The sequence below is a fragment of the Rhipicephalus sanguineus genome, chromosome 5 (assembly GCF_013339695.2).
Source record: "Rhipicephalus sanguineus isolate Rsan-2018 chromosome 5, BIME_Rsan_1.4, whole genome shotgun sequence".
Classification (NCBI taxonomy): domain Eukaryota; kingdom Metazoa; phylum Arthropoda; class Arachnida; order Ixodida; family Ixodidae; genus Rhipicephalus; species Rhipicephalus sanguineus.
The window spans coordinates 13,273,436-13,295,988 of NC_051180.1; the positions used below are offsets into that span (position 1 = coordinate 13,273,436).

Genomic DNA, 22,553 nt, shown 5'->3' on the forward strand with positions numbered 1-22,553 from the left:
AGATTTAGGTGCACGTTAAAGAACCCCAGGTGGTCGAAATTTCCGGAGCCCTCCACCACGGCGTCCCTCATAATTATTTAAGCATAAATGGTTACAATGTCACGCGCGGTGGCGAAAATGGAAGAACGAGTCCTTGATAGTTGTGACTCTGTTTTTTGTTTTTTAGCGTGTCGCGGGAGGGGCACGCAGCTGACATAAGCACATAAAGTTATAAAACAACATTGCACATTTGCGCTCGACGCCGTGTTTAAATCGACCCTGCGACGCTTTTACAACTGTCTTATTTAGCGCTGGAATGCGTGTAGCAATCAATTTCGAGACGAACGCAAAAAAGAAAACGAAAATTGATGCACGATAACTGATGTTATTAGTCTTCAAAGTTGAAAACTCAAGCAGACGACTGCAAGAAACGTTCCCTTTCGCATTTAACTCTCCCGCTGACGTCAAAGGTCGCTTCCTCCATGCTTCCGATCACCGCGCAGTCTTGCCTCATGGTGGCCTGCACACAGTGTCTTGCCACCGCTCTTTTTGACGGTGTTGCAATCATGGCTACGACGAACCACATGCGTAGCCTAGCAGACGGTCCCATGGTCTGTCGTATAGTGCACACAATGAGTCTGGCTGATCTGACAAACCTTGAGCGCGATATCTTGCTACGTAGCAATGCGCTGCATGTAGTGCCGTATCTGGACACGTCATTGTGAAGTGTGTCGCTGAGCCCCGCGCAACGCGGGGATAGCTCCGAGGATCCGGACGAAACGCTACCGTCCGATGACGCGGGAGGCGTCGGTTGGTAAGCGTTTAAAATTTTTGTTTTTAATTGACAGCATTGTGCCGAACCGAGCGTTGCTTGTTACGCGGCTGCCGGTGTGGCCGATATCGCCCGATGCCGCAAAAGGCAAAACGCGAAAGAGTATCGTTTGATTACCATTCCCACCTAGGGTGCCTTGATGCGCGTTTTGCCCGCACACATCGAAGCACACTATTCCCACCTAGGGACTTTACTCCCACCTAGGGAGCCTACATGAACGGCTCCCTACTCCTACCAGTTCCACAGCGCACCTGGCGTCGTGTCCGTTGTTTTAAAAATATATCAGTTAGAAACAGAAGTGATTTGTTTCTGAGAAAGCATAAAAAAGGAGTTTTATTCTTTTTAGCGCTCAGTAATATGACCTAGCTACCACCATATGAATATTGCATGGTACTTGTCGCGTCCAGCCAATGAAAACGCACGGCCTTTGTCGTCACTGCCACATGACGAAACGCCACTTCCCATAACAAAAATAGTCGATATGTGTCGCTGTAGTCCGAAATCATGGTTGTTTATCCGGTGAAATAAAATTATAACGGCTTCATTTTCGGCGATGCCCCTTTCGCAACGATGTCGGCGCATTTCACAGTACCAGAACAGGCGTTGAAAACGACATGCTTAATTTATGTCGCAGGACCCCTTTAAGCGTGATTTTAAAGGTGGCATTGGAGTCAAAGAAGAAAGAGAAAACGCTTGCCTTTTCAATATGCGTGCGAAGAAGAGTGTGATTGCGAAAACTTGAAAGTCCATTCCTGTATACCAGTGTTGCGGACTGCACTGAAATGCAAGATTAAATCCAGTGGTACTATCATCGGTAAGTGCTATAGCGTCGCTCTTCAGATAGCTCTTGCTAGACGAGACCCTTCTCGTTGGCATGATATTGCACACACCAATGACACCCTTCCCAGCGACACTCATTGCAACAGATACACAGATGAGGAAGTGAAATATCTATAGGACTAGGCGCACGTGTCTCGTCATAAAATCCACACTAATTTTCAGTAGAAGACCTGTCTTTTGTGGGCACGCGTTCTTGTCAATTCACGAGAGAAAACATATTCGCGATCCTCGACTATAAACATCGCCCCTATAATGTACTGAATTGCAGTCAACTTACCATGTCACTACGTTATAGCAAGGTCTCGCTACCGCTCCTTTACCCACATTCCGTAACTGTATATGACGATGTCCGGTGAACGATTTCTGACGAAAGAAAAATATGGACCGTTCCTGTGGATGGTACGGTCTAACAAAGCGTCGCTTGTTTCCATACACTAAAAACTCAGTAGCTGTACTTCTGGTCGCCTTCACATGAGCAGAAGCGTCACGTGTCACGTCCTACCACAGCCAAACTTGAATGGAAGGGAAGGTTAATAAGTATCGCTATATTGCCATGGTATCAGTGGTTGACCCGTGTCACTGGGGACCCAGTAACGTACGCTGCACCGCTTTGCGGTTCTCACTATTTTGCCAGAATCACTACTGCCAGAACAGAGTCAACAGCGACGTGCCGCTCCACCAATGAGGTTCTGCTGACGTCACGTGACTCTCCCGCATGTGACGCTATTGCGCTCTTAGAATATGAGAACACGCCACAGCGTCTCATTGAGTCACCTGACCTTTACTACTGTATTTGCTCGCCTACTACTAGAACTCGTTAGCACTGGCTAATTTCGGCTATTGTTGGCTAAATTAGGGCTGTGATGTAGGCTGCCAGCTGTTATACGACCTACGTTGTATTAATTCAGCGTCAGTCACTGATTTAATTGCGTAGCGATTTACTTCTGTAAGTCAAAATCACCATGAGGCGCTAGACAGCTGTCCTCGTTATCTGATTACCTTGAGGCTGACAGTGCAGCTGTTTGTGAAACGTACTGCGGACTGCCTGGCTTTTTCTCAGCAAGATAAATGACCGGATCCGTTCTGCGACGTTGCCACGTAAGCTTCTGCGTTCGTTCATCAGGGGACTGAGACACGGACTGTGCTATTGTAGCGGCTCGGAGGACGCGCATGGCTTCGGCTTGCAGCAATGATCCGTATTAATGGTAGCCGTCTGTTGTTTTGCCACGGAGATATAGGGGAGCGCGCCATTAATAAAATGGAAGACCCGTTCGTCGGTAAGAAAAACGCGCGAAATCGGCTACAGCTAAGGGTCCGCTATCCGAGCACAGATTGCACTGGCTTTCTGACCGAGCTAAAGGATTCAATAGGGCATTTGTTATCCTTCGTACGGAAGCAAGTTTGTAAAAGTAGGATTAACAGTGAGTATGCTTCTTCATTATCAGAATGTTTCTACATTATTCCGCCCAGTGTGCCTGTCGCTGGTCATTCAAGGACACATACTGCGTGAGCTAAAACAATCCTCGTTTCCCAGGAATCTATTGCTACCTCCTATTGCGCGCGCGCGCGCGCTCACACACACACACACACACACACACACACACACACACACACACACGCACACGCACACGCACACACACACACACACACGCACGCACACGCACACGCACTCTCTCTCTCTCTCTCTCTCTAAGTCACTCGCTCACTCTTCGTGCACCTTTGATGTCCATTTATTCTATATGACCGTTCTCCAAGAATATCAGGTATATAAATCTTTCTGGGCTAATTTAATCGTTGCAACATTAGTGATAATGCGGTTCCAGCAAGGCCTGCACAGATTAGTTCCCATTCTTTAATTATCACCCTTCTCAATGGACAAGGATGAAAATGTTCTAGGCAAACGTTTATCGTTACTGTCCTTTCTCTATGTGAAACAAATGATTTACCCTTTTTTTGCCCCATACGCATGCTAAGTCCAGCATTGTCAGCAGTTTATGCTCGCTTTCAAGCTACAGCGCTGTTTGAAGGAATGCACGCGTGTTACATAAGACTGCGATCGCTATAATGTTTTGCTCGTTTGTTTCAAGCGGCCTCTTTCTGCTATGTCCTCTTTGCCAAAGAGAGAAATAGTAGGAGGCATCACGCATAATGGCAGCCTCTCCTTCGCGCACATTTAATAAAACAAAAACAAAGCTTGATTATTCACAACCTCCGAGTGGCTCACCAAGGGTATGATCTACCGAGAAAGCGCTTAACGTTATTAGGGCCACTCACTATTTTATCCAAATCGAGCCAGTTGAGCAGCCCCGTGACGTAAAAAGGCCAGTTGTCTGGGAAGGCCCCTTTGCGCATTTCGCCGAAAGTGGCCCAGAGGGGACCGTACCCCGAAATCGGCACCAAGTGGTGGAAGCACGCCGTCAGAACCACGAGTGGGAACAACCTGCGTGGCAATTACTTGCCGATGAACTGACAGTGGTGGATGGCACGCACGAACAGAAGACAAAATCATGCCCTCGAGTGTTTATACTGGCTGGGTAGCGGCTGTTATTATTGTAAACATGCATCGTTTGTAGTGTTAGAGCGCTGGCAGAAGCCGAGCATTGATGGCCTTGTCGAGAGGCAGCGCGAAGAAAACTGGGCACAAAGAAAACAGCGCCTGTCCCGTGTGTCCTTCTCTGTGTCCAGTTTTCTTCGCGCTACGTCTCGACATGAACCTATACCAGCTCGCCCAGTAAACAACTTTACATCATTTCATTGGTGGTTTTGCGGAATGAGGACAGTTTAGTAGAGTAGAATACTAGAATGGTCGGATAAGGATCAGTAACTGAAATCGTGGAAAACAACGTGAGACGAAATAAAAAAATGAACGCATCTCTACGAAGTGAATTATGACGAGTGGGCGAAGCTAGGTCCTAAGGTCCATAATGTGTACGTTGTAGTCGCCGACTAGTATAAAGGGTTTGTGCTTGTAGGAGTTTTATATTGTTCTGTCACAATTATGATTGACATTAGTGTATTGTTCAACCTTTTTTTGTGTCTCACATATGTTACCCGAGCGTTGCCCCATATAATATAAACTTAGTGACATAAGGTGACATAAAGAGTCGACGACAAAGTTCGGTCCTAAGGTCCATAATGTGTACGTTGAAGTCGCCGACTAGTATAAAGGGTTTGTGCTTGTAGGTGTTTTATATTGTTTTGTCACAAGTATGATTGTTGTTCGTGTATTGTAAACTTTTTTTATTCACATACACCCGTATGCTTCGACTATAGCAACGGTTTTCTAACCGCCATGACAGCGGACAGTGAGCGTTGACGACAAAGCTAGGTCCCAAGGTTCATAATGTCTACGTTGAAATCGCCGACTAGTATAAAGGGTTTGTACTTCTAGGTGTTTATATTGTTTTGTCACAAGTATGATTGTTGTTCGTGTATTGTAAACTTTTTTATTCACATACACACGTATGCTTCGACTGTAGCAACGGTTTTCTAACCACAATGACAGCGGACAGTGAGCGTTGACGACAAAGCCAGGTCCCAAGGTCCATAATGTCTACGTTGAAATCGCCGACTAGTATAAAGGGTTTGTGCTTCTAGGTGTTATATATTGCTCTGTCACAATTATGATTGATATTAATCTATTGTTAAACCTTTGTGTGTTTAGAAAAAAATTATTATCACAGACGGTTAACATCAGTAACAGTTCAACGTAACATTTGCTTGCTAGACATACGTTTAAGAGCACACAACGGACAAGCCTAGACCCTAAGGTGCTTCGGCCCCAAACAACAACTGACTGTTGCTTCTATTCTATCCTATGTTACCTAAGCACTGTCGGGCAAAGCAAAGGGCTGTCTTGGCGATGGGAGCGCACTTCTGCCACACTTTCGAGCTTAAACCTGGCGCATTAAAAGCGAGATGTGTCACAATAAAAACCGTAACAGTTTTAGTTATTTTATTTTCAATACTGTGAGCCCTTTCGGGCTGTTACAGGGTGATGATTAGTGGGGTTTTGTGGCGCAAGGGCCATGGTGTTACAGGGTGGGAAAGATGTTTGTACAGCGTAGTACAAACAGCACAACGTAGAACAGGAACGTATAAAGAGCACGTAAGAAAATACAAAACAGCAGCATCGAAAACATGTTGGGAGAATATACGTAAAAATAAGAATGTCGAAATTAGGTTCCGAGTGACTGTAGCTTTTCCTCGAAACTAGCGAGTGAATTCGTGCCGTCCAATATTTCCGAGCTTAGTTTATTCAATTCATCGATGGTTTTGACCAGGAACGAATGATTGTAAACATCAACTCTAGCACATAAGGTCCAACAGCGTATGGGTGGGTAAGAACCATAAGAGCAACCTGCAACCTAAGTTTCTGCTCTGCTTTCGTTGCTTAACCTTGCAAAAATAAGTATATTTATTGTAAGACATTGCTACATTTACCTTTCCGTGATGTCCTAAAGCTCACTTGGAGTGCGTTGGGGATTTATTCGTAATTCTAATAGTGAACAGTTGCGATGCCGAGGAAGGCGACGTTTCGACAAGAGGATCTGTCTCCGGGTCCTCTCTGTCAAGGACAACTTCCACTGTCTAAACACTGGCACAAACGAGGACTCTCGTCCCTAGCAATGTCGATCACTTCTTCTCGTGAACTTCCTGTGATCTCGTTTCGACGAAGACAAGTCCACTTCTCGAAACGCTGGCTCCAGTGACATTCCCTGTTCGAGGATTTTTCCATCTCTATCTTGTTTGACATTTATTATCTTAGTCACTTTTAATGAAAACACACGACTCTTGCTGTATTTCTCCTAGAGACCAATATCTCAGCGCTAGAAAAAAAAATAAATTTACGTAATAATGGAGACGAATGAGGCCAATGTATTGATCAATTCGCCGAAGGACAGGTTCTACTGAACTATTACACCTTCCAAGTAGTCCGGATACGTAGTGTCACGATTGTATTGCACTTATTTTAACGCTATTAACTAGATCAGCTCAGCGAGTGCTTTTTTTTTTTCATTTCCACTAAGCAAGTGATCAAGCACGTGTGTGTTAACTTCGTTTAAGACTATAAATCGCCACTGCTCTTCATACAAAATAGACAGCTTACCTGAGGTACCTGTGAAGCACCATAGCGAGCCAACTCGTCTTGCCATTATCTTCAGCTGATCGCTTCGAAATAGCCATCCACAGCATGAAGCCACTATAAGTATTGAAAAAAATACGCATCGCTGGCCGAAACTTGCTACCCTTGGGAACAAGCTATGTATTGTATGCGCTGTCTTGTTTTTGACTTTATTTAAGCTGAATTATGCAACGCATCATATCATTATTCGTTGTGGCTAATTGGCTGGTATTCTATATCCAGGGATATCAATTGTTTTTGTCAATACCACTACCTTCTGTAATGCCCTCGGGCCTTGAGGGTATAAATAAATAAATAATAAATAAAAAAATAATAAATAAATAAATAAATAAATAAATAAATAAATAAATAAATAAATAAATAAATAAATAAATAAATCCTAACATTAGCTGTCGGATAAGTCTTCCACTAAATGATGAAAGTAGGAGAAAGACAGCCACTGTAACAGACAGAAGAGTGATTGGTAAAATCATGCCACTGTACTGAAAAAATTCAAGGTTCGGCGCAGCACTTGAATTAAAGGTTAGTTGTAAGGACTGAATAACAAACTGTAACAACCCAGGGAGGATAGAAGGCACAGAAAAACTGAATTGGAAAGATCAAGTTTACTAAATTGAATTAGGAACAACTGCCGCAGGCAACTTGTCACTAGTATTGTGTGGTGTGATTAACTACGAATAGTTATTTTTTTAAATACAAAGTTCGCAGTAAAAATGTTTCAAAATAGCCATGACGAGAGGCACCGACAAAAGTCGGGACTCTGAACGCAGGCTCCGCACTTCCGTCCGAGCATTCTGTCTGATTGTTCCTGCTATTACTCAGAGGAAGGAATTCTGACAGCATAGTCTGATCGGGTCTTTTCAGTTAAAAGATAAAGTACTACATGTCCTACCTGACTGTCGTGAAAATTGCGACGCTCATGGTAGCGTTTACGATGAACTGCCATCCAAGCGTTCTGGACATTTCGTACAGTTCGTCGCTGTTGTCTGCAAGAAACAATGCAAAGCGCACATAGATGAATGGTTGCCGAGACCGTGTCCTCTTTATTTTGAATAATCCTCTGTTCATATTATTTTACTGCGGAGCTGTTCAGCCTTTCGTTATGCCGCGTGGCGCGACCTGAAAACTATCATCATCGTCAACCGGCGCGCGATCTCTTCGCCCTCTTCTTCATCTTTTCCTTTGCTCCCAGGACACGTGCGCCCTTTTGTCCGGCGTGGGATGCAATAACTCTGACGGGCGAGTGAACGAGTACAGAGAGAGACAAAGAAAGAAAAAGAGAGAATTGCAGGGAAAGAAAGGGGGCAGAGAATGGATAGACAGAAAGAGAAAGAAAGCGAGAGAAAGAGAGAGGGACGGTAACAAGCAGCAAACAAAGATAGAAAAAAAAGAGAGCATGCATAGCCATGTAGGTATAGTATAGCAAGGGGTGGGAAAGGGAAGTGAGGGTGAGGGAAAGGGTAACTCCACCGGCTCTGCTGCTTCCTCACTCTTCGCACGCACCACTAGCGCGTGGCTGGCCCAATTTTTTAATGGTTAAAAGCAACGACATACTTGACACATTTTCTTTCCAGTGCGTTGGAAAATGGGGAGGGGGGTGAGTGGGGATCGAGCAGGCAGGCGTTGCAGCACGTCGTTTTATCCTACATATACTATGGTATATGCAGAAATACGCCCACGCTCGTATGTAGAAATATGTGTGATAATTTCGCATCCCTGATGCGTAAACATAGTTAGTTAGTTAGTTAGTTAGTTAGTTAGTTAGTTAGTTAGTTAGTTAGTTAGTTAGTTAGTTAGTTAGTTAGTTAGTTAGTTAGTTAGTTAGTTAGTTAGTTAGTTAGTTAGTTAGTTAGTTAGTTAGTTAGTTAGTTAGTTAGTTAGTTAGTTAGTTAGTTAGTTAGTTAGTTAGTTAGTTAGTTAGTTAGTTAGTTATATTTCGGCGTAAGGGACACTGCACGCCCGCCATAAGAAGGTGTGTGCCTCCGTTCTCACCAATTAGTGCATCGTCCATGTAGATGTACGAGTGAATGGCGATCACCCACACCAGGCCGATGACGCGTAGACCGTTGAAGACGTCGAGTCTTCCTCCTTTGGCGCCGCCATCCACGCGGAACGTGGCACGCGTGGCCCGAAGCAGGGACAGAGTCTGGAGTCGCGCCAAGAATGGGCTGCTGCCTGCCGCCACAGCACGCAAGATCCATGTCGTGGGTTTGTTTCGTGGGAAAGAAAAAGAGAGGACGGAGAGGCGAGTCAGTCCAGCGCGGCAGTCTTGTGCAACCTTCGCGCTTGACGTATGTACGAGCGATACTGCTCTAGCTAGCACAGTGTCTCCATTTGTTCAGACCTACTTTGCGTGACGCTATGACGTAAGGATAACACTGCGGCGCTCATTCAAGTTCCGTTACGGGACAAAAATAAAGGACTGCACATTAGGACATGTTAAGTTGCACACGTAGATAAAAGGAAAGGCCAACGTCCAAGTTCGGGTTAGGATGGCACCGCAAGCCAAGAACAATAGACTTGACAACAAAAAAGGGATAATTACAACATGTAAAAACAATAAAAAGAAAAGACATTTCGTGGCGCGCTCCGAGGCATGAAAATTGTAAACTTTGAGCAGAAACTCGGGGTCCTTGACGTGGACGTTCTTTTTGGTCTGATTACATTTCTGTGACACCGGTTGAAAGCGCAAAAGACGAAGACAGAGAAGAGGCTTGAGACACACGAGCGCTGGTGTTAGAGTTACTGTATATGCTACCTTTGCATACACAGTAACTCTACTGGTGTGTGTCACCAGCGCTCGTGTGTGTGTACAGCGCTCGTGTGTGTCAAGCCTCTTCTCTGTCTTCGTCTTTTGCGCCTTCAACCTGTGTCATGCCAAACAAACAAGCCCGAACAGCTACCCTAATACATTTCTGTGCTCGTCTTGTTGAGGAGCGTTATTTTTGCTAGTGCTTTGTGTTCTCGAAACACATCGTAGATTGCCCTTACCAGAATCTCCGTCAGCCGTCGCTTGGTCGACCAGGGCGAGCTTTCGTCGGTGGATCACATCGAGAATAGTCGCCAGCACCACCGCACTTACGAATGCCGCCAGAGTTAAACTGTTCAAAAAAGTGAAATGTAGACACTTCGTGCACCTTGTGCGTCAAAGAATCCGAACGCCAAATAGTGTAAAACGGTTGTAATAACTACGTCACTAAATATTATTTGCAGCTAACCCCTCGAAATCAGTATTTGTAGTTTCTTTTCGCACAGCCCTGTACTTTTTATACATTAGTACCTTTTGCAGACACATTTCGGTGTCTCATTATCCGTTCTACCGCTTTACAAGATGTCGCGGGTTTTCTTTCCGCCTGAAGCAGCCGTATTTGGAATGTTACGAAATGCTGCAACAGAGAGAGAGAGAGAGAGAGAAATTGAGAAGCCAATCCACTCTGTGAAAGTGCACAAACAGCGAAGCTCTTTAGCACAGGGCACAGATGTGACACGGCGGATGCCAGTTTGGTATGACAGGCCATGTTGGGAACATGCCTATCATCGTTAAAACCAACTTACAGAGTGTACCGCGACACATGGACAAAGACACCGCCAACGAGATTATGAGTACGCTTTATTGCAGCCGACAATGCGGGAAAGACGTCTTACATAGATAAAATTTTACACCCGTCTCCTTAAAGTCGGCTTCTCTTCGAAACAGACACTGTTGGGAAGGCTTTTTTTTTTTTTTTCAGGGATAATATATGCCGTCGCTCTTCGAGACTCCTAACCACGGTGCTAGAAAATACAAGGTATTCGTATGGTTGAGATGTGTTCACATCCGGCAAGCGTGGGCGTGTGGCGTAGTGTTTAACACACCCCTTTGGAGCATAAGTGCCCGAGTTCGAACCTCAGGATCTGTAAAAACATTTTTCCATTGTAATGCATTAGTTTCTCCCGTCACTCCATAGAGGGCGCGAGGTGTTTCACTTTATTGCTTCAAAATGCTTCAATAGAGGGCGCAAGTGAGTTTTCTGCGTACGGATATACGCATAGGTCGGCAAAAAAAAAAAATTGGAGCTCACTCAGTCTCACTCATGAAACATATTTTGCTCTTAAGGCTCACTCGGACTCAGACTCACCAAAATTTTCCTTAGCCGGACTCACTTGGACTCAGGCTCATCAACATATCATTCAGCCGAACTCAGACTTAGACCCATGGCTCGATCTGAGTGAGTCGACCCATGAGTGTGTCAGTGTAAGATTAGCTTTTTCGATCATGGTGTCAATGCTCTTTCACGGCAAAATCTCACATAATCGGTTTTCTACGTGGCGCCTTTTGATCTCGTATCTTCAAATCCGAGTTATCAGTGGTTGCAATCCAGTAAGGACATTTTATTGCGATAGCAATTATATGGACAGTCTCGGCTGGTTTTTGCCTACCCCGTCGCCGCCGTCATGCACCGTATATGTGTATATATATAAAAGTCCCAAAGAAAAATAAGTCAGAAAATGCTTTCGAAGCGCGGAATCGAACCAGCAACCTCTCGCTCCGCAGCGCGTGGCGCTAGCCATTACGCCACAAAGACCAGATCCTTCGGGTAGCTCACGACGAGCGTTATATACATACCCTTTATCGCTGGCAGGACTCAGAGACGGCAGGCGCTTATAAGCATTTCTTCATTACCAGCGAGATGGCGCGAGGAGCGCAACGGGCATAGAGCGCCTTCATGTGCGCGCCTCCGTGCCTCCGTCGAACGCACGGAGGCGCGCACATAAAGGCTCCCTGAACGGTCGCATTTAAAAGTCGTCGGCCAGCTCGCTCGCTTCTTCTAATATTTGCGCAGGGAGAACCTTGCCCTTCCACTGTCTTCTCGCGCAGTATACTCGCGGACATTTCTTGGCAATGAAGGGAAAGCTACGGGGCGGAGCGTCTGCACATGTACTGCTACGCGAAGTAGTCCGGTTTGGTGCGCGTCTGTAACGCCGTGGAAAGTGATGGCTAGCGTTGCATTTCGACGCAAACGCTGCTTAGCGTCTAAGGTACGGGTAAAAGGCGCGACTTTTTCAGGCACGCAAAAACGCAAAGTGACAACGTATAACTAAAAGAAATACATGTATCTCGCTTGTGAGCGCTGCGTTCCGTCTCAAAAAGCTACATGTAGAAAATGAAGGAGTATTTTATATATCTCACGCAGAAAATACGGACGCAATTGTGGGACTACATTCATTAGCGGCAGGATACGTGCATTGTGGCTCTGTAGCCTTCGCTCCATTGCCAAGAAAAGTTGTCCGCGAGCATAGTTGCTGCCAGGGGACAGATGTTTATGCGGCGTAGCAGCGCGTCCACCACGGGCCGTTTTTCTGCTATCGCATTCATTGCTTCGCCCTTGCGGCGAAACTGGGGCTTTTTTTTATAAAAGACGCGACTCGCACGAGCTATTTTTATCAAGAACTTCTTGTGAAAGAGCTTGTGGGAGGAAATCAAGGCACCCCTCCCCCCCCCCCCCCTTTAACTCACGCATCTGATCAATAAATACTGAGGTGGCATATGAACACTAGTGCGTTGAAATATGTATGAGTAAGCGTGAGTATAAACATCAGCCGATACAGGACTGATAGCAAGTCTGAGTACGAGTAGCCAGGCTGGCCGAGTTATATACAGTTTCGCTATATTAAAAGAAGAGGGGGAAAACGGGAAAGTGCACTTCATCCTGGGGTGCACTTCGGCACCGTGGTTAGTCACTAAGGCATGTGGAGGTCGGTGAGAAGTACAAAGGTCATGCCTGGTTAAACAGGTGGCTTAATTGTTATTCCACCTGCATTAGCCATCCTTCCATACAAAGTGTTACAGCTAACAATACTAAATGCTTTAAGGAACGGTTGTATAGATGAAGACGATATTTAATTCAACGATAACACACGAGTCGCTGCAGTTCGCTATTTTTCGCACAACTTCAGATTTTTTCTTGAGTACTTGGCAGAATACGGCGCAGATCAGGCATTTTCTCGCGTGCAAAGCAAAGGAATATGGTACGATGATGTGTAAATATATTCATGTTATCGCGCAAGGCCTGCTTATCTTAGAAGTGATGGAGTTTGGACGTGTTGGTTGGTCATCGCTTAAGCAGAATACATAGCCCAGAAATGAACACGGGACAAAAAGACGACGGGACGAGCTAGTTGAACGTTAGCGCTCGTCCCGTAGTCTTCTCGTCCTATGTACGTTTCTGCGCTATGTATTGTGCTTAAGCTGCTTGCCTTGTTAACCAATAAACAAAGCAAAACAAGCAAACAAACGAGCGACGAAACGGCGAATAGGAGCGTTGTGTGGCTACTGCTCCGCGACTATTGTTCCCGCGCATCAGTATATGAGTTCCTCCAGTTGTCTATCGTCTGTCGAATGAATGTGGTCAGAATCGCCGCGTATAGTGTTGTACTCATTTTCTATACTTGATCATGTTTTGACCAGAAGTTATTCTTTTCTGTATCCATGCCTCTTGATCAAACGTAACTCGAACCAGCGAATGTCGTCTCGAGTGTGTTTATCCCAGAGGACGCGTCCCGTGGGAATGAGGCCTCGCTGTTTTCCCGCATGGTAACAGAGATGATAGAGCCGGCGGCACACGATGGATGCTTTTCATCTGCATAGCGAATGAGCGTCGAGACGAGGCACTTACATGACAAAGACGGACGGCTCGTCCGGTGGAACGTTGTAGTCGCAGGCGGAAACGAAGGTCAACAGCTTCCACTCCGAAAGTGCTGCGAACATAAATAAATAAATAAATAAATAAATAAATAAATAAATAAATAAATAAATAAAAGAAGTCACACGGTACCTTATGCACTTGCCTAAGACGACCCGACGGCGAAAGCACTGTCTCCGGGATCGGAGGCATTGAAAGCTTACTGCAGCTCACGTGGTTTTGCAGTGCCTCTAGGATCGGCCTACCCTTGACTAACAGACGATGTCATATGACGACGTCGTCATGTGACGCCACGTTATGCGACTTCAAGATGACGTCACATACCTTGGCGATCTGTAGCGTCATATGGTGACGTGACCACATGATTTTTTGCATCACTCCTGTTGGCGTCGACAGCCATATTTCGCGTTTGACGAGGCATCTTAGGCTTTCGCGTTCATAAAAAGAACTTTTATTTCTCTGCGAGAAATATGGGGGCGGCGGAAATAAAAGCTTCAAGACTGCAGCTTGACGAAGCACCGGCTCCCTACAGAGTCCAGCAGCAAATGGGTCACGGTACAGTACAATTATCGCGCTGGAAAGAACGAGCCTATGTAAATGTATGATCTTTAAAAGAATGAGACAAAAACTTACAGACAAATAATAAAGGTGTCAAAGGGTTTGTTTAATCGGTACACCATGGTGCATTATGATACACGAGGCTCTGAACAAAACACGTCGCAATGAAAAAGATCCCAATCGCGGTAAAACTTCGTCAGCTAAAGGATGCGCTAGCAAAACACGCCAGTTAGATTTGTCGCAGCGTTTCTCGAGCTTCTGTCGAGTTTTTCGATACAGCAGAGGAAAATTCGAGAAAAAAAAAGCGATTACTTCACTACCCCCCTCCCCCCGCCGCCACACTCTATCTCACTCTTCTTTTTTCCGTTACCTATTCCTTCCATGAAGATTACAATAGCAACAATGATGCCTAAGCGTATCATACATTCCTGCGAGTTCTTCTAAGACTCCCCAACAATATTCCGGGTTGGTGTCTTGCAACTTCATTCTCAATTTACCGACACAAATTCTCCGCGAAGGTGGGGGTGTGCTACTAGTTAGTTTTATAGACGCGAAGTAATCCACCTGGTTGGCGCCACTGATAATGGCAGTATCGTTCGAAGCAGCAGTAGTAGTAGCAGTAGTAACAACAACGACGACGACGACGACGACGACGACGACAACAACAACAACAACAACAACAACAACAACAACAACAACAACAACAACAACAACAATAACAATAACAATAACAATAATAATAATAATAATAATAATAATAATAATAATAATAATAATAATAATGATAATAACGCACGGTTATTTATTATTCGATAATATCTTACTTAAAAAAGAAAAACGTTGAGTGTGTTCACAGGGAGTATCTACAGTATCAATAATGTCTCAACGCTCACACAGCTTACTCAGCGTTGTGTCGACATGGCTGTCCACAATAATATTGTGAACTGTTTTGAACTGTTGTGTATTGACTGGTTTTGACTGGTATTATGTGCCATTAACGTTCATTAAACGCCGCCATGTTCCATGAAGTGACATTACTTAGTCGTTAGTTTCAATAAATATGTTGCCTTTATATGCTGGGTGACCAACTTTAATGAAAAAAAAAAAAAAAAATATATATATATATATATATATATATATATATATATATATCTTATGAAGCTGGAAGCAGTTTAAGCACCGTAGCCTTTTGTGCCATGCCGAAATTTAGTGAAGAGATGTAAGAGGGTACCAGGTCCGTAGCCAGGGGGGGGGGGGGCTAGGACCCCCCCCCCCCGGAATTTCGGCGAAGTAGGTGTTTTTACCAAAAATAAATAATAATAATAGATGTTTTTCTCAAATAGTCAAGGTTTTCAGCAAGTGCCCTCCCCCCCTCGAAAAAAATTCTTGGCTACGGGCCTGGAGGGTACAATAGCGTAAATGCCCCGGAGCCAACGTGTATATAGGAGAAATGTCGGTGGAGTCGGTCACCTTCATTTAGGATGATTGTGATGTCGTCATTGGTGCACGACGATGGGATGCAGGCACCCAGCTTCACCGCCGACTGCTGGAAGACGAACTTCTTCGCGTTATCTCGCTGCAACGTAAATGAAATGAATGTAAATTATTGTACGCGCAGACACGGTGCTACGAGCGCATTTGTCGTTGCACAACTTCCCCATCCGAAAGCCTCTTGCCTTTTGACGAACTGTGGTCGGTTAGAACCTAAGAATAAATACAGGCTCCGCCCCCAGTACTGCGGCGCGCCTGTCATTCATCTGTGCAGGAGAGTCGTGGTTGGTGGTTTCCGTTCTAACCATAAGTACTTTTTCCCTGCTACTGTAAATACGACGCATGTTGAGACGTAAAAGTCCGTCGTCCCTTGTTAAAATGTTACGTTTGGCTGAGCAGTGAAGTCGTAATCTTTGCTGAAATTTGCCAGGAAGTTCAGGTTTTCGACCGAAATCTAGCGACACTAACGTGTGCCCGTAGGAGAAAGTCACCTACTTGAAATAGGCGAGACGTGCCGGACGTCGCGTAAGTAAGTAACTGCAATTGGATGGGGCATTTATGGAAATTCTCTCTGGGTGGGACAGCGGTGGCTGCGGGCGGAGCTGGCACTTATTCTTAGGTTGTGTAAGACATCTTCCAAAGCATTCCCGAGACCTACGCTAATAAAACCAACAGAGAATGAAGCCAAGGAACGTATGGGGGACATTACTTGTATGTTTTGACTGTAATATAGTAATTATGACACAAATGGAAAGCAACTGAAGTGGATCAAAAATCGACTTGACGCAGGTAGGGATCGAACCTACAACGTTCGGATAACAGGTCCGATGCTCTACCACTTGACGTACAGCGACGGTCTCTTTCCCGTCCGTCTACTTTATTGGGCAACTATGTTTCTGTAATCCTGAGAATGTTAGCCAGCGCCGCTCGCAGCCACGACGGCGGGTGTGGAAAACTTTTTTTGTTGCCAGCTGGCGTCGATGGGAAATCAATCCCCCCCCCCCCCTCTTTCGTTCACCCGCGCTAATACTAGCATAAGGGAACCGCGAGAAGTTTGAACAACTCTGTCTGTGCAACACCATATGTGAAAAGCACGCCAGTACTTCGTAACGTCTATGATCATCGCGAAAAGCCATTCAGGTGCTTGTTATCCCCAATGGCGATACCGAATGCGAGCCAGCACAAATCATGGTTATTCTTCATAACTGTCAAGTAAGATCCCAAAGCATACCCGAAATGTTCTAGTGGTAGAACTCAATCGCCTCTGTCAGCAACGCCGTGCACTTGGTGTTGATTAATCTTGAGCAGTCTACACAATAAGTGCACTGGTTAATTCCCTGTTTATTTTGGAGCTTTCAATTACAGTTTTACAACACTTTTATGTGTGTGCTGATGATTTTTCCCGGATTTTTCTTTTTCTACATTTTTTACCGCCCGTCTTTATAGCATTCTTACCGTTCGGAACTATCTGGCGATCCTGGCAACTAAAATAAATATAAAATAAAAAGAAAGTTTCAAATGCTTGTGAATGGTTAGCGCGTGTCCTGAATGTTTAAGTGAACTTCTCCTTTGTAATTCATTTTACATTTCCTTTTTGTTGTCTATTATTCCCGTTTTCCCTCTCTCTAAGAGTTGAGTAGCCAACTGGGCACACTTGCTTGACAGATAAGCGGCAGGAATATTATGGCATTGCTGCAACTGCATTAGTTCGGGGTCGTGTGAAGAGAACCTCGGTCTTTTCGTATCGATATGACTCCTAATAGCGATGGAGCAAACTAGTCGCAATTATTACCTCTTTCTCGATGATCTCCGGAAAGTTGGGCAGCGGATTAGAGTTGTACATATAAAGTGCACAAAATTTCCTTGCGACGACATTTCCTTTCTCGTCGAGGATTCCCGCGGCGAAACACTCTTTGTGCGAACCCATGTCCGACAAAGCGCCATGGTGAATTCCTGTCGGAACGGATCCTTGGGAGTCCAACACTGAAAGTGGGAGGCACGGGGTAAAAGACCACGAAAATGTATTACAATACGACCGACCGACCGACCGACCGACCGACCGACCGACCGACCGACCGACCGACCGACCGACCGACCGACCGCGCGACCGACCGACCGACCGACCCGACCGACCGACCGACCGACCGACCGCCCGACCGACCGACCGACCCGACCGACCGACCGACGACCGACCGACCGACCGACCCCGACCGACCGACCGACCGACCGACCGACCGCCGACCGACCGACCGACCGACCGACCGACCGCCGACCGACACCGACCGACCGACCGACCGACCGACCGACCGACCGACCGACCGACCGACCGACCGACCGACCGAACCGACCGACCGACCGACCGACCGACCGACCGACCGACCGACCGACCGACCGACCCGACCGACCGACCGCCGACCGACCGACCGACGACGACCGACCGACCGACCGACCGACCGAACACCGACCGACCGACCGACCGACCACCGACCGACCGACGCCGACCGACCGACCGACCGACCGACCGCGATCCGACCTACCGCCGAACCGACCCCGACCGACCCGACCGAGCCGACCGACCGACCGACCGACCGACCGACCGACCCCGACCGACGACCTACCGACCGACCGATCCGACCCCGACCGACCGACCCGACGACCGACCGACCGACCGACCGACCGACCGACCGACCGACCACCGGACCGACCGACCGACCGACCGACCGACCGACCGATCAGACCGACCGACCGACCGACCGACCGCCGACCGACCGACCGACCGACCGACCGACCGACCGACCGACCGACCGACCGATTGATTGATTGATTGATTGATTGATTGATTGATTGATTGATTGATTGATTGACGTGAGTTACACTACCAGAACTGTGCTCTGCGAAAGATGCTTCGGGAATAATTTTCACCGCCCGCAGTTCTTCAAACCGGCGTCAAAATTCAAACGCTCGAGTGATTTTCTGTAGTAGATCGCAGCCACGGACGGTAATGGAATGAGCGACCTTCTGTGCAGCTGCAAAAGACCTACAGCTCGCGTGTAGCCATAATGCTTGCTCAAACGCAGCTGGACGCGGGCCCTAGTACACGAGCGGGCCCTGTGCCTGTTTTTAATGGACATACGCTTTATTTCATATCGTGTCCGGCCTGTCGTGCGACAAATGCGCTCAATGTGTCTTGCGAGCATTCTAAGCCTATAAAATGGCCGATAACTGACAAGTTAGTAGCCTTTACGGCGCCCTGCGTGAGACACTGTTACAAATAAGATGTAGGCCTAATATCTGCGAGTTGTTGAGCAGTGCATCATAAAGTAATTACGAAAGAAATACCGGATCATCAAAACAGGAAACAATAACTGAAATACCGTTGAGTGCCTAAACAGGAGCACTCGGTGTAATTGCGGCATAATATAAATTTCGCTTCCTTAAGCAAGGTTTGGTTCCAAAGAAAACGAGTAGCAGCGCAAATAACTGGTGTAGGCAGAGACGGAATATGCCGGTCCCGTTGTTCGGGCTGTTACTCGTTTCCTTTGGACATGTACCGACAGGCTCATTTGAGCACTCTAGTCCTGGTATCGGTATGCCCAAGCAAACCACTGCTGGAGCCCATCGCATATCCCACCGCATGGCAATGGGAGGCAGCGCAATTGTGTTCCAACCAGTTCGACACGACCAGCTGGAAGTACCCTACCGAGCGAGGCGAGGAGGAGATCAAGGAAAGATACGGAGGTTAATCAGAGGAATTCTCCGGTCTGCTGCCCTGTACTTGGGAAAGGAAAATAATGAGTGTGACGACACTACAAGGTCATGACTACGGCACCGTCCAAGTACGCTGGCCTCCTGGACTGAGGAGACCGCCAGCTGCATAGCAGAGAAGCTCCTTCCTCTATCGCAATGCTCCATCCGTTCTCTTGATCTTTTTTTATTAAGCTTATTCTCACTATCTCCATGTCCTTAGGCCTTACCTTTCCTACTTCAACAGCAAAAGCACTTCATGTCTTTTCATTTTATCACTTTCGAGGTACAAATATTGCTATTTAGAAAATTAATGTGCCGTCACCGGATGCAGCTCAAAGATTCTGAGCAATATACTCGGCTTTTTTTATTCGCAGATGGCAACAATAAGGTAATGTTATAGCATGCCATGACGGGACGTGGTTTTCTCCTTGATTAAATGTTTGCCTACCTCTCGCCTATACACGCAATTTCACCAAAGGTTCGTAATAAACATCACCAAGTAATGGCATCTTCGGCTGAGCCGCACTGGCACCGTGGCGGTGGAAGGGAAGTTACGTCAAACACCGCCCGAGTTTCAGGCCCCGCTACGGCCCAGACGAACGTGTGAGCCAGGGAACTCGAATCTGCGACAGCAGCGCCGTCTGCGAGACGCGCACAGCAGTCGAAATTCAGCAGACGACATTTTGCATCGGCGGATTTGCACTGGAATTGAGAGCGCGAACGACGGAAAACCAGACGATTAGAGACGCTTGCGAGACGCTGTGCGTCCAGCGTGAACTCGCCTGCTCTACACGCGCTTTTGCTGCGTCAGTTTTGCACAAACTCGACGAAGGTTGGTAGTTTCTGCATCGTCTTTGCTCTCCGGTGAAATCCCGACAGCAAAAGTAGCCTTGTGTGAGCACGGCCGGACGATTTACAGCGCACGCGTGTTTTACCTCCAGTCAGGCCGTGTTCTGCTGCAGCGCCAGCTGTAAATTGCGTCTGCATTGATGGAACGTCGCGGCGTCGTCTGCCAGCGCGCGCTGAACGACGGGATTGCACCACGCTACCGTCGATCTCCGCGGTGGCGCGGTGGCGTGCACTCGTGTCGTGGCCGGCCCAGCCGAACATGCGGCACCGCACGCGTGGTGCCCAGACGAACGTACGGCACCGCACGAGTGCGCAGAATACGCCACGAGTGCCGCCAGCCGAAGATGCCATAATTTGCAAGTAAAGCTGACACACAAACACACACACACGCGTGTGTATATATATATATAAATAATATATATATATATATATATATATATATATATATATATATATATATATATATATATATTGCCATCACCACGCTTGCCGCGAGAAGACGATTTGTAAGCGACAAACACGCAAAAAGAAGATGTGGGTGGCGACGCCACCTTGAAGTTTCCGCACCATCCCCCGTGACGTCACATATTTCGACGGCGCCTACTAGGGCCTACGTAGTGCCTAATCGGTAAAAATGAAGTAAATTGTACTCTGAGGGGGCCATAGACTTAACATACCAAATTTGAGGAAATTTCGTAGAGCGAATGGCGCCAGAATACGATAAGTACAATTTGAAATCCGTGACGTCACGCGTAGAGATTTCGGCGCGAAATTTAAAAATTAAACTTTGACCTTGATTTTATCATTTATTAATAAACCTATGATGGTGGAATTAACGACATTAGAGTTCTCAGAGAACAATTTATCAATCTAAACTGATTCATTGTTTCTCTTTAGTGTCCCTTAAACGACAACTCGACCGAACGGAGGCGACATGTGGGCAGTGTTCGGAGAAAAGAACAACCATCGGGACGGAGAAGACTAAAAGGGAAGCAGCGTTCTTTGTGCCCGTATTTAAAGCTTATACGACGAAGCAGGGATCCCAGGGGACGCGCACGTCCTTTCACGTGCCTTCGATCAGCATAAGCTGCTTAGCGAGCAATTACGTTCCGTACTTTGGCAAGCGCTTGCCATCCGCCGTCCAGTCGCCTAATCCCGAGTGCGCGGCTCTTACCTCGCGCCCTTGTCTCGTTTAGGCGCTCATGCTGAAGAAAGCTGCGTAAGCCTGTAAAGAAGCACGACGGTGGCAAATGATAATGCCTGTCATGAGAGGACTTATGCGATGTGAAGTAGAAACGGAGTTTTATGTACAGCTAAGGGAGCCATATGCTTTTACGTGTAATGCGCTTTACACACGGGCAAACCTGATTGATGTAGAGGTGGGAAACGCGCGCGTGCATAAAGTGTCATTGAGTATTCGCTAATGGAAGTACTCGATGTTAAGAGATATCACAATTGATATCTCTTGATATCGAGTACGGGCAAATTTGTTTCTCTCGCTAAAGATTTTCTCGATACAGTGAAATGTGTGATTCAGAACACGCATGCTGCAGATCGCCAGACGCATGTCTGCCAGTTTTGTTCAACATTACCAGGTGTTCGTTGGTGCCAGTATCCTGCAGTCTCATTCAGGGATGTGAAAAAAAAATGTAAAGAAAAAATTACACCATCTCCCGCTAAAGGGGACCATGAGGCGATGCGAAGCCGAAGCACTTGTACGATCGCGTTCCGTTGGCGTTCGTTGGGCATGCTACCGACCTCGCGTCGTGGAACGCGAAGAGGGACGCTACGCGCGTCGTATCTTCCATCTCGCCTGGCCGTTAATTCTCACAGGGCGAGCGGGGAACGCGGTCGACAGGCGGGCGAGAGGAGGGCAGCGTAGGAGAGGAGAGAGAAGGGGAGGGGACGCTCATGCGCTCGAGCTCATCGCCGCGTTGCGCAGGAGAGGATTTCGGCATGTCTAGCCCGCGTTTCAGAGAAAGAGTGGAAAGGGGGAAGGGAGAGGGGAAGTGGAGAGGGTATGGGAGAGGGAAAGTGGAGACGGAAAGTGGAGAGGGGAAAGGGGAGAGGGTAGAGGATAAGGGGAATGGTGAGGGGGAGTGGAGAGGAGGTGTGTGGAGAGGGTATGCTATTGCGCAGTAAGGGTGGTCACGCCGCACACCACCACCGGATTGAGCTCCGCCTTAAGATACTTCGCATCTAAAATACGATAATATGCTATTTCGCTTTGTCCATGGCCGCCACTCTTTGAAGCTTCTTAAGCCCCCCATATTGACTAAATGAACTTTTGAGAAACTCGGAAGTAACTCCAAAGCAGCGTTCATTTTGCGAGACGTACCAGGTAAGTTCTTATGCAGCCCGTGCAGCCATTGATCCTTGTGCATACATTACATGGCAGGAAATTTGCAACGTAGCTGCATGCCATCTT

At 46.8% G+C, this 22,553-nt stretch overlaps 2 protein-coding genes across 3 annotated transcripts in view; one reads left to right on the forward strand and one right to left on the reverse strand.

The window, feature by feature from the left end:
* Positions 1-22,553, forward strand: part of LOC119393244 (diacylglycerol kinase beta) — a 405,235-nt gene that overhangs the window by 221,673 nt on the left and 161,009 nt on the right. The gene's annotated exons all lie outside the window — the stretch shown is intronic.
* LOC119393134 (nose resistant to fluoxetine protein 6-like) lies at positions 1,051-17,506 on the reverse strand. Its single transcript, XM_049416157.1, has 9 exons — positions 17,322-17,506; positions 15,509-15,614; positions 13,454-13,535; positions 9,789-9,898; positions 8,790-8,972; positions 7,690-7,783; positions 6,762-6,854; positions 3,926-4,091; positions 1,051-1,588 (listed from the first exon to the last, which is right to left on the reverse strand). The coding sequence occupies exons 1-9, from the start codon at positions 17,454-17,456 to the stop codon at positions 1,430-1,432; spliced, it is 1,128 nt and encodes a 375-aa protein (XP_049272114.1). The 5' UTR covers positions 17,457-17,506; the 3' UTR covers positions 1,051-1,429.

Bases quoted from the DNA above. Each gene is read 5' to 3' on its own strand.
- LOC119393134 (XM_049416157.1), bottom strand. From the start codon at position 17,456: ATGGGTTCGCACAAAGAGTGTTTCGCCGCGGGAATCCTCGACGAGAAA. The intron at 8,973-9,788 runs GTAAGGGCAATC...CTGTGGCGGCAG, and splicing joins GACGGCTGACGGAGATTCTG to GCAGCAGCCCATTCTTGGCG. The intron at 6,855-7,689 runs GTAGGACATGTA...CAATACTTATAG, and splicing joins GCAATTTTCACGACAGTCAG to TGGCTTCATGCTGTGGATGG.